This window comes from Camellia sinensis, chromosome 9 (assembly GCF_055761805.1).
Source record: "Camellia sinensis isolate YWXY chromosome 9, ASM5576180v1, whole genome shotgun sequence".
NCBI lineage: Eukaryota > Viridiplantae > Streptophyta > Magnoliopsida > Ericales > Theaceae > Camellia > Camellia sinensis.
In genome coordinates, this window is record NC_138969.1 from 64,462,775 (window position 1) to 64,475,883 (window position 13,109).

Here is a 13,109-nt window from a genome sequence, read left to right on the forward strand (position 1 = left end):
TCGACGTTGTGGATTTAACGTTGGGCAAGACAATTCTGAAGTGAAGACAGTGGTAGAAGAGGCACATTGGGGTCAATTCAATTCGGGCGTGGATTCGCTAGGTAATTGAGGATACACTTATGTAATTTTTCTTTGTCTTCTTAGTGGATTGTTTTGTCACTTTGGCCCATCATTTTTTTTGTCAAAATTGGAGGCGCTCCGATTGTGGTTTTTTTCCATGTTAAATCGTTGTGTCGATTTGTCTTTGATTGTTTGATTAGAATTGTTATTCGTTGTTTAAAATTGAAACATAATCACAAATCAATAACTCGGGGATTTTAGGTTTTTTAGGAGAGGAAAGAGAGAGAGAGAGAGAGAAACTGTTGAAAAGAAGAGATGATGAAGAGAGAACAAGTAGAGAGAGAGTAAAAGGTGAATGATGGTTGAGCTAAACCCTGGAGGAGTAACCAGTTAGAGGAAAGGGTCTTAATTTATATTGAACAGATGCATCACATACAAGTTAAAACAAAAAGTATCATAGTATCTCATCCTTCCCTAAAATGGAACTTTCATGATGGAGCAAGAACTAGCATGAAAATCAATCTAGACCTAAAGCAAACTCGAGGGCTCTTGCTATTGACAGGAATGAACCTACTTCTCGAGACTAGATATGCTACTTGTTGATTGCATTGAGTATGTCGTCGTTAGTTAGGCTTAGTTTACTTTGTAAAGAATGCAAACAAAAATAGGTGGTACTATTAAGATTAAGTGGTTGTACAATAGAATGTTGTTGGCCTTGACCTTAGCTAATTTTTCAAAGTTGAACAACCTCTTTATAGAATTTGAACACCATCCCATTTCAACCAAAAATACAACCCTATCAAAGATATGTATCCTTCTTCCTTATAAGTGGAAATCCAATCCCGTTGTGTCTTTTTTGCATGAAAAGCATCCAGTAGATAATATGTAAGTATAGATATATACTTTGTGCCTTTTTTTTGACCTTTTTTGAAAGTTCATAGTTTTTCCTCCTAAAATGCGGCATCACTTGTACTACTTTACTAAATCAAGAGAAGTGCTTTTTAATAGTAGAGCTACAAGAAATTTCTTTCTTTAACTTAACCGAGGATGGTTACCAATGGAATGATCGTGAGATTGGTGGAACGCAAATTCCAGACAAGTATCTAGTTGTTGTCATCTAGAGTAGTATAATATGCAAATTCATTGGCCATGGCTAACATTTAAGAATTACTAGTATGATAGTATTAGGTTGAATATGTAATACCAAATGCTCACATTTGTTTACCACGGGATTATTACATCAATACAAATTGCTCATGTTTGTACTACACTAGTTCATCAGGATTAATATATGAAATTTCATATAAGACCTCATTACATAAAAGTTGATTTTATTGTTTACATATTGCAAAGGTAAAATTGTCTTTTGCCACACATTCTCATGGGACAAATTCATCCCACGGTATTCCTAATTCGCCCATTTTTGGGAATTTATTGTTTAATGGGATTGTTTATCCACGACTTTTTTTTCCTTGTTTTTTTTTTTTTTTTTTTTTTTTTGGGTGTGCAGCTAAACATGAATTATGCGGAACTCGTCAAATTACCAATCTAATCCCAACTCCTACTAGGGTTACAAAATAAGACCTTAATGTTGGTAGATCCCAAGTACGTCTTTGCATTGCAAATAGGAATAGTGTTCAAGAGGGATTCTCTATTATGATTGGTTCAGGGTCTACGTCAAGTTTTGTTTTGGCATGATTCATGGTTCGGTGATAAATCTTTGAAATATGAGTTTCCTAGACTATTCTTGTTTTTGTCTCAGAAATCTGTTATGGTCAATGATGTTTTTTTGTTCGATGGAAGATTGAACAAGTGGTGTTTGCAATTCAGGAGGAGTTTATTTGTTTGGGAGAATATCCTTTTGGATAATTTAATGAATAAACTTAATTTGCTTTGCTTGACTCTTGATATGAAGGATAAGCTGCAATGAAAGTGGGATAAAAATAATGGAACCTATTCGATTAGATCTTTTTATAATGCCTATGAAAATTTATGTTGTGGTTTTGAGGTTTCTCCTCGCAAGATGCATCTCTTTTTTGGAATAATCTTCGCCCCATTCAAAGTCAAAATATTTTGTTGGCAAACTATTCTAGGTAAAGTAGCCTCTCAAAATTTTTTTAGCTAATAGGGGTAATCCAAAATGAGTTTTAAGCGCTTTGTCCAATGTGTTTGAGATTTGTCAAATCTGTATACCATCTTTTGATTCACTGTTAGTTCGCTTGGGAACGTTGGTCCTGTTGTATAAACTGGTGTGGGTGGTGTCTGTTGGGTCTACCCTGTCTCTCTCCTTGATCTTTTTATGTGGTGGTTTGATCTCCCTTTCAGAACCTTGAGAAATGACTTTGGGTGACCCTTTTCTACATGGTTATCTGGTTAGCTCAAAATGCTACTGTCTTTAACCACTCAGAACAGCATGTTCATGACGTTATTATTCACCTAGTAAACTTGTGTTTTGCTCTTTGGGCTAAAGCTTGTTCTGGTATTGTCAATTACCCAGTGTCTACTATTATCAGCTACCATAACGGGATCAGGAAACTCAAACTGAAGCTTCTTTCAAATCCGCCTTGACAAACATTGAAGCGATAAGATGGTTGAGGTGCGAAGGGGGCATGTCTCTTTTTTATTGTTCTTGTTGTTGCTACTGATATGTTCTTTGATGTTGCTAGTGGTGTAGGGTGGTTGTTTTGCTGGCTAGGGAGGATTTGCTGGCTAAGGTGGTCTTGCTTTCATGAACAATATTTCTACCGCTATGGGAAGCCTTAAGTTATAAGTCAGTGTTGTTGCTTTTTAAGGCTAAGGGTTGTTCTTGATTTGGGAGTTTTGGGGAAGTTTTTCTGTTGCTCTTTTGAGTTGTGCAAGAATGAGTTTTGTTTTTGTTCTCTCTCTCTCTCTCTCTCTCTCTCTCTCTCTATTTTTGTTTTTGTTTGTTTGTTTTTGTTTTTGTTTTTGTTTTTGTTTTTTTTTTTTTTTTTTTTGCACTTCCCTATGCTTTATTGATGTATTTCATTTCTTGATTTATATCAATAAAGTGATTTTTTTGCCGATAATACGAAAGAAAGTGGAAGGCCATTATCATGTGCTTTTGGATGCTTCTTTGTGAACAAAACATGGAGTGAGGTGGATGCTTGCTACAATATATATATATATATATATACATATTTAAATTGGTAGCAGGGTAATACAGGAAGGGGAAGCTACATAACAGTAAACTCAAATTTAGACATTACATTTGGTAACTCATCTATTGGGCTAACCCTTAATGTTGCTTGTACAATAACCATATATATTTTGGTGGGTGGCAAGGCAAGACATGGTGGGTTGTACACGATGCTGGAGTTAGGAGTTTGAAGATGGACAACAATTGTCATTTTTCATGCTATCAAAATTTGATGTGTTCCACATATAGCTTGTTTATGGATTTAGTACGTGTCTTTTTTTCTTTTCTTTTTTTAAAAAAAAAATTCTCAATTTTTTGTGTTCCACATATATCTTGTTTGTGGGAGCCCTTTGGAAGATTTCTTGGTTAGGAGAAGGAAGATAAGTAATAAAATTTGCAAGCTCAGATAGCTGACAAATTCCATGCTAAGGAGACTTAGTTGTTGCCTTTGTAGTTACAAGCATGCTCACTAGGGTTTAACAGTTTGGTTTTGTTGGAGTTGGATAAAATTTGGCATTGAACTAAATCTTTTGCTTTTATTGATTGAGAACTAAAACTGAGCACATTATGATTCAATTTGCTTGGATATTTCTATAGTAACTGAGAACTTCCTTCCAAATAAGGCCTGCAATGTTTTCCTTAGTTGATGATGTTGATATATATGAATAAATGTTTGTTTGTCAATATTGGTTGGACTTGGACATGTAAACCATAAACTATATAGGAGTTGCTTGGACATTACCCGAGTGACTAAAACACTTCTTTCCAAAAGGGGCAAGCAATAGATTTTTATTTCTAAATGGAGATCCTATGTCTTCGTAATGTGTGTCATTTTCTATTTCCTCCATATCATTGGTCCTCATATTCACTTGAGATAAATATAAGAATCAATTGCTAAGGATTCATTGCTAAAGAAACATTCTTTCCCATATGTTTTTATAATCATCCTATGTTTTTGAAATGTTGCATAAGATAGTTCAACTATCTTTATGGAGGAATAACTTGTTACAAACCTCATTACAAGGCATAAGACACAATGTTAGAGTAGTAAATTAGACTCGAGCAAAAACTTTGCTCAATGTTTAAGTTCATATTTGAGGGAGAGATTGTTGGAACTTCTTGAAGTAAAATGGTCCCATATCGGAAGAAAAGTAAAAGAAAGGTCCTAATATATGTCGGATGGATTCACCCCATATATTTTTAAACCTTTAAGTGAATGTGTGTTTGAAATAACGTGTATTGATTCTAAGTATGGACACTTTAGATTCCCTAACATAAATCTAAGTACGGACTCATTGGATTCCGTAATATAAACTGCCTTCGAATGATTTACAAGCATTCAAGCAACAATTTGAATGAATTACAAGCTCTTCTTCACAAATTCAAGCAACAATTCATTGTTGTACTCTAAATTATTGCTAGTCAATCACATTTCAGTAAAGAGCAAATTGCAATTTTTTTTTTACCATAAATACAAACAAGCATGAAAACAAACATATAATATAGTTAATTGAGATAAATAATTTTGGATACAATCTCCATTACAATGCAGAGAAAGTAAAATTGCACACACTAGGTACTTTTTTTTCCCCTTTATTCACTTTTCAAATCTTTAGCACACATTAGGTAAACATACATTTATTTAGAGTAGTAGTTTTGATATTGCAAAGCAAGGCAATTATTTAGAAACACAAATCATAGGAAGCGTATGCCCTTACACAATAAAATCCTAAAGTAGACATCACATATAGGGAGCAGCTCAGCATTCTTTATGGTTGGCAACTGCAAAAAGAAAATGAAAACTCAATAATAATCTAGCAGTATATTTCTATAAAGGATAGAGATATCTGTATTTTTCTACATATGTTTGCTTTTTTATTTTTTATTTTCAGAAACAAAAAAAAAATGAAAATTTCAAAAACACCATCGTCTTCATATTGTTTTCATTTTTTCACAAAAAATAGCTTTTGAAATTTTGGAAATAACTTTTTGTTGTTACCTAAAAAAGGGGATAGGTTTTAGAAAAAAAATTCTGAAAAAACTACTCAAAAAAAATTTCACAAAACATGTTTATTTTTCTGTAATAGAAAATTCCTTTTAGATAAGAATTGTATTGTTTTTTGATATAGCTTGAGGTAAATCATGAATTGTCCACTTACTCATGAGAGTTATTCCTCATAAATTCATAATCTAGTTCACAATCTAATTAGGATTCAACTTGGATTTCATCTTCAAGAGTACCAGTCTGTCTTGCCTAAAAAAAAAAAGAAAAGAAAAAAATTAGGAAAGATTATGATAGGAAACATTCATAATGCAACAAGAAAAGATGTGAGAAACCTGATAATATTGTCTATGTAGATGGAAAATAAGATATTTAAACAACCTATGCATGCTTTCATAGGCTAACAAATCTATCAAGCGTATGTTGAATGGGCCTCAAAGAAAATATGCAGATTGAAAGGCCAATTAATTTTATTTATTCCTTATGTAGTAAAATTTATATTGAAAACTCACAACATTTTCAGATTACCTATTGATTGAATAAAGATCTTACGCAATGCACAAGGACCAAAAATTTCTATGAGAGAGATAGCAAGTATAGGCATTCTTCCCCCTCTTTCATTTTTTTGGAGAATAACACTTTCTATCATCACTCCAAGTCATGACTTCTATCACTTTTTGATTGATTGTATATAATTTTTCTTTTTGGCTCTTAAGAAAAATAAAATATTTAATATAAATATACATGTAGTGTAGCACAATTGACTAAATGACAACTCAATCATCATTAGGCCATTAAGGCGATCACCTAAGGTCTCACTTTTGGAATTCGACAAATTGAAACCAAAAAAAAATAATCCCTTCAAAAATCTAATATAAAGTTTATTAAGAGGCATAAAAACAAAAGGAAAAAAAATCCGTTGTTAGCATTTTCTTTTTTATTTAAGGAAGGCATTATCTCAATCCACTAGGTCTCTTCCATCTTTATCTAAAGGCCTAAAAAAAAATTCATTGTCCAAAGGTCCTTATACTACAATTTGATAAATAAAAAAAACTCCCAAACAAAAATAGAACTATTCAAATGGTTCATTGTAGGGAGCATTACCATATGAGTAGCTGCTACAATATTTAATAATTTATTGTCTCATTTTTTTTTAGATAGTCAAAGGCATTCGATAATAAAGACATAAATGAACATTCATTGTAAAAGGCCAATAAAAAGTAAAATTTCTTTATCCATCAACTTAACTTAACACTTAAAAATAAAAGTAAAACTCTATGCACGGAAGAGGACAATATGTTAAATTTTAACTAAATAATAAAAGAAAACAATAAATTTTACATTAAAAAGTGTAATCTATATAAAAAATGTTATTTGAGTGTAATAAAAGGCCTCTCTATGCACAAAATTCATGCACAATAATATACCTAAAAAAATAATGTGGTTAAGATTCAACTCTTATGTAGTAGAGTCCACATGTTGAATGAATTTCGACCATCTATTAAAATTTTTGAGCATTTTTAAGTGTACAAATTTTGTGTATGTAGTATTGCTCTAAATATAATTCAAAATTACTAGTATCTCTAATTATCTACAAACTAAATTATCATGAATTTTCATCTTAAAATTTATTCCGAAGCTGAAGTGTATTATGTAAATTTAAAATTAGTTGGCTATGAATCATACAAACACAATGAATATATATATATATAGTCCATTGATTTACTAGTTTATTAGTCAAGGACCAAATTTAATTTAATTTATTTTATCTTTTTTAAGAAAAACATTGCCTCATAATGTAAGTAATTACCTAATATATCTATACTATCTATCTATCTATACTATATATATAGGCAAAATGTAGTTATTATGTCAAACGTCTCCAAATGTTTATTCTTTAATTCTCATAATTTTGGAATAAATAAATAAATATGTGGTATTTTCCTTCACCTCCCTTCTCACTATTTAGGTCTTCTCACTCTCTTCTCTAATTGTTATATAAAAGATAAAAATAAAAAATTAAATAATATCTTTCCTTTTTAAGTATAGATATGTATATAGAAACTAACACATCTATCCCTGTATCATGTAAATTTAAATTTTTTTTAAAAAAAAAAAAAAACCCACAAATCCCACAACTCTTATTCCTAACTATTATATTTAAAAAAAAAATCCAGATAATATCTTTGTGGGTGTCTATCTAAAATCTCAATCCAAAATTTTTCAATTTTTACATTTTAAAAAAAAATTAGAAAATGCCATACTCAATTTCTATAGATCATACTTCATTTTACATATATATATATATATATATATATATATATGAAAATGGTCAAAAATAATAAATAAACAACTAGATAAGTGTTAGCATTTATCAGATAAATGTTTGCTTTTTAAAAAAATAAATAATTGATTTGTATTTAAAAAATATGTGATGTTAAAATTTTAAATTTAAATTTTCTATGATATCTTTAGCTCCTTATCTCTATCCAAAAATTAAATTTGAATTTAAATACTAAACCTCCAAAATACATTAGCTTTAAATTAAGTTTTTATATGAATTTGAACATCCACTAACAAAACCCAACATTGGAAACAAACCTTCAGCAACATCCTTTTTTTTTCCCCACATAACGCAGTCGTGCTCGTAAAAATTTCTTTAAGTTATTAATATTTTATATCTCCTAACTCCAAATTCCACATAATTTTTTTTTCATCTATATTCTATTGTATATTTTAATGATAGATCTTTTTAAGCTATAGCGATCCCGGTTTTTCCTTCTTTGTTTATTGTATTCCGGACTCGGTTCCGTGAATGTGTTGTTGTCGTATTCTCTTTTCCATCCTTTACTCTTTGTATTTGAGCCTTGGGTTGTGTTCGGCAGGTTTGGAACAGGTTGGTTGTGTTTAGAAACCAAAAGTTGATGCCCAGATTCTGGCCTTCACGCTAGAGCGGGGCTTTTGACGCTCGAGCGGGCGTTTTGACGCTTGAGCGTGATTTTCCATCTCCCAGTATTTTTCTCTGCAGGTCATCGGACGCTCGAGCGGGGCTTTAGACGCTCGAACGGGGACCATCGTCTGCAAAACTTCTGGAAGTATGCATCCGGCACTCGAGCGGCACTGTTGACACTCGAGCGTAAGTCGGTGTCTGACGCTCGAGCGAGGAATCCCATGCTCGAGGGGACCTGTTTGTATATCAGTCCAAATTTCGACTTTTTGGATCACTTTTTCGGTGCCTTTTCTCTCTCTAACTTTTTTAAACCTCCATTTGAGAGCTCCTCTCTCTAGATTTCAACTTCTCTCTAAGGTTTGATCTAGTTTGAGTGATCTTCCACCCTTGTCCCTTTGTAAAAAGTGTGGGGTTTGGCTTGCTCTTCATTTTGATCTGAAAATCTTGAAGTTTGGAGCACTTTGGAAATTCTTCATCATCTCCATTTGGTCTCATCTTTTGAGGTAGGGATAACTATTCATCTTTATGAGCTTTGACATAGATTTTGGGCATTTTGTATAGATGGTTTGGTTTGGGTGTTAGGGTTTGAGATTTGGAACATAGAGAAAGAGGGGTTTTGTCATTTTAACCCATACATGTGTATTTTGGGTCTTAAAATGAGATTAGTGATACTTATTGTTGATATTTAGACCATTGGGTCAATATTGGAAAAAATTGGAGAAATGTCATATTTGACTTTTGTTGGGTCATTAGTGTAATTAATGACTTTCATTGTGAAATATGAAATTAGGATAAAAATGATGAAATTGGCTTAATATGAGATTGAATGGTGGAATTGGATTTATAAATCGCTCACTTTTGAAAATGTTGAAAATTTATCTGTTGATGCATTTATTATCTGTTTAGAAATAATTGCTTTGGGCTATCGGTGGAGGATAGTCTTGATTGTTGTAGACACTGCATGACGATTTGGTGAATTAAAACTAATCAGTTGAATATGTCATTGAATATGACGATTAGAATAATACATCAAATATGTGTATTGATTGATCATGTATATGATAATTGTTTATATACATTGTGTTGTGTGGGAGGAGATAGGGGATGTACTCCACGGTTTGGGAGGAGATAAGGGATGGACTCCTAAACCAGATATTATTTGGGAGGAGATAGGGGATGGACTCCATTGATACAGCGAATCTGTGTATCATTTATGAAGTATGGAAGTGTTTTATTATGAGTTGTTATCTCATGTGAATTGTGAAGTATGGAAGTGTTTTATTATGGGTTATAATCTCATTTAAATTGTTGATATTGGAAAGGTTTCTGACATGAGCTGTAGTCTCATGGGAATTGTTTGGCCAGGTTCTAAGCCATGCTTATAAATCGAAGTTGTTAAGTAAAGGAAAACGGAATGAAACATGGACATATCTGTCATGGAATTGGATTGTGTTGTATGTTGGTTTCTAATAATTGAACATTTATCAAATGCAAATGTTTTAGTTATTGCTCACACTATGTTTAGCATATCTCTACTGGGCATTGGCTCACCCTATATGGGACATCATTTTCAGGTTCGAGTGATATGCCACCTCCAAGGACGTAGCTTGGGAGGCTTGAGGCTGATAGCTCTTTTTGGTTGTTCTCTGTTGTATATTACATGTATATCAAGCCATGGGCTTATTTTGTGTAAAGAGTTAGAACTCTACTTTTGTTGAACCCAAGTGTTGACTTGGAAAGTTGTAAGCCTATAGGGCATTTACTTTTGTTGTCAACGTGTAAAATCTTTTGTAAGAATACTCTGTTGAATGGCATTATGTTTTACTCTCTTAAGTTTATGGATATAATGAATGCATGATTTATGGGTTTATTTTGAGGGCGTTACAACTTGGTATCAGAGCGTACCGAGTTTGAATACTTTGGGTACGTGGGAAGTGGTTTGTACCACAATGGGTTTGTCTCGCTTGTTAGAGACTTAGATGTAATGTTATGTGCTTATGTGATAACATGTTTATGTGACTATATGGGTATGGGATTTAGTTTCTAGGATGTTGATTGGATCCTTGGGTTTCTGTGAGTCCTATTAGAAAAGCACTTGATCAATGCTGTTCCTAACTGGAACTCTAACAACGCCTCGGGACTGTCATTATCCGAAAATAAAATTCGTGAGTGCTTATGTGATTGTGTGCTTACGTGGACTGAATTACTGTTGTCCAATGCATTAGGACGCGGGTGAGTTAGCTTCAGTACATTTTTGATTGTGCTAATGTTCTTCGTTACCTTTATTAGGATGTCAGGACGACGACGTAGTGGTAGTCGAGGTAGGCCTAGGAGGCAGGAGGTGCCTATACCGGATGAGATTCCGGAGCACCAGGAGGGTGTTGGTCAGGCCAATGTGGCCGAGCCAGTAGGTCAGCAGGCCATAGGAGCCTTAGCCCGCGAGATGGCAGGAGCTTTGAGGGAATCCATGGACATTCTCAGATCTGAGAATCAAGTCCAGGCCCATGTTGCTGAGGCAGGGCTTTCGTTTCTAAAGAGGGAGTTCTTCCGGTCTAACCCGGACGAGTTTGTGGGTGATCCAAAAGAGCCACTTAAGGCTGATGAGTGGCTTGAACAAATGACAAAGACGTTTGAGATGCTTGGCATCAAAGGCGGGGCTTTGAAGGTGACCTTGGCGTCTTTCCAGCTGAAGGGAGACATGGGTCAGTGGTGGAAGTTCGTACGAGGTCGTATTTGTGGCACATGGGAGGCCTATGTAGATGCTTTCCAGGAGAAGTTTCTGTCTCCAGTTGTTAGGGAGAAGTTGAGGGACCAGTTTTGTCAGCTCAAGCAGCTGAGTATGCTAGTGGCCGAGTTTGAGGCCGCATTTACCAGTTTGTCTAGGTTTGCACCTGAGCTTGTGGCGTCTGAGGAGCGCCGTTGTCTTGAGTTCGAGAAGAAGCTGAGGCAGAGCTTAAGACTAGAGTTGCTGGGTCCATGACTCGGGAGTATGGACACCTTGTGGATGCCGCGGCGCATCTTGAGATTATCATGCAGGAAGAGGAGGAGAGAATAAGGGGCTCTAAAAGGAGTCAGGATGACCAGGGGGATGGTAGGAGGCAGAGGGGTTCTAACCCTCAGCAGTCCCAGGGTGCTTTTGCGAGATCTACTTTTCCAGTGCCGAGTGCAGGTTCTGGGAGAGGCAGCCAGGGAGACATTACTCGTTACAAATGTGGTCAGTTGGGCCACAAGTCTCCAGCTTGCCCGCAGAGAGGAGGAGGGCAGAGAGCAGCTTCATCTTCAGCTCGACCTCAGAGTCAGAGTCAGGGCAGAGGCCAGCCACTCTCTTGTTACCAGTGTGGTCAGGTGGGGCACCTGAAGAGGTACTGCCCGCAGTTGAGTGGCACATCGTTGCGTCTGGTTCGAGGCAGACGTAGAGTTTTCAGCCAGCACAGTCAGTTCAGGCCTCGAGGGCCAATCAGGGAGCTTCATCATCCCAGTCTGTGCAGCAGTCTTTTGCTCCGAGAGGTGAGCAGGTAGACCAGAGACCTTCTAGGCACGTGTATGCTGTTACCGCGCAGGATCTTGTACCGGCTCCATCTGTTGTGAGAGGTACCTTTTTGTTTTGCAACTCGGTTGCCAATGTGTTGATTGATACGGGTACATCCCATTCCTTTATATCTGCTGCATTTGCATCTGTTTTGGGGTTGGAGTTGGCGCAGTTAGCATCTCCTATTTGTGTTGTATCACCTGTTGGGGGTGAGTTGATTTTGAAACAAGGGTGTCGGGGCTGTGATATAGAGGTCGCCGACCGCCGGCTTCCATTTTCTTTTGTAGTTATGGCTATGTCGGGTTTTGATGTGATTTTGGGTATGGACTGGTTATCGTCATACCGGGCTGTTATTGATTGTTACCGCCAGAGGGTCACTGTATGTACCTTGAGCGGGGATTGTTTCCATTTCTTGGGGTATCGGGTTGGTAGTGTGTTGCCACCAGTGTATGATCCGCGAGGGTGGAGTGAGCTTAGTGGTCTCCTCGCTAGCTTTACGAGTAGTGAGTGTGATGAGACCCAGACTGTATTGCCGAGAGTAGTTTGTGAGTACTCGGACGTCTTTCCTGAGGACCTTGTTAGTTTGCCACCATACCGAGAGGTGGAGTTTTCTATTGATTTAGTGCCTGGCACGGCGCTGATTTCTATGGCACCTTATCGTTTTGCCCCAGCCGAGTTGAGTAAGTCGAAGATTCAACTCCAAGAGTTGCTAGATAAGGGTTTTGTCCGCCCTAGTGTTTCACCGTGGGGAGCACCGACCCTCTTTGCTAAAAAGAAAGATGGTGCCTTGAGACTTTGTATCGATTACCAGAAATTGAATCGGGCTATGGTTAAGAATAAGTACTCTATGCCTCGTATTGATGATTTATTTGACCAGTTGAAAGGGTCCCGTTGTTTCTCTAAGATAGACTTGAGATTGGGTTACCATCAATTGAGGGTCAAGGAGGAGGATATCCCGGAGACGGTATTCCGTACGCGATATGGCCACTATGAGTTTCTGGTGATGCCTTTTAGGCTCACCAATGCACCGGCAGTGTTTATGGACTTGATGAACCGGATCTTCCGTGAATTCTTAGATCGTTTCATGGTCGTTTTTGTGGACGACATTCTGATTTATTCACCTTCTGAGGAGGAGCACGAGGAACACTTGAGAGTAGTGCTTGAGTTGCTTAGAGCCCATAAGTTGTATGCTAAGTTTGGAAAGTGCGAGTTCTGGCTAAAAGAAGTTAAGTTCTTAGGCCATGTAGTCTCCGGGGAAGGGGTGTCTGTTGATACATCCAAGATTGAAGCAGTGCAAGATTGGGCACAGCCCAAGAGTGTTTTTGAGATCCGCAATTTTCTGGGATTAGCTGGGTATTACAGTCGGTTTGTGAAGGATTTCTCCAGACTAGCTTCGCCATTGACTAGATTG

The 13,109-nt window shown here is 36.2% G+C and overlaps 1 protein-coding gene across 3 annotated transcripts in view; it reads right to left on the reverse strand.

Annotated features, from left to right (window-relative positions):
• Nucleotides 1-4,701: 4,701 nt before the first annotated feature.
• Nucleotides 4,702-13,109, reverse strand: part of LOC114260819 (disease resistance protein At4g27190-like) — a 29,386-nt gene continuing 20,978 nt past the window's right edge. For all 3 annotated transcript variants that reach the window (XR_014339815.1, XM_082886902.1, XM_082886901.1), the window contains exons 3-4: nt 5,377-5,471; nt 4,702-4,999 (exon numbers count right to left, since the gene is read on the reverse strand). Coding sequence is in view for 2 of the 3 variants with exons in the window: in XM_082886902.1 (XP_082743028.1) it covers nt 5,424-5,471 (48 nt within the window). In the remaining variant the exon portion in view is untranslated. The remainder of the gene's footprint in view (nt 5,000-5,376; nt 5,472-13,109) is intronic.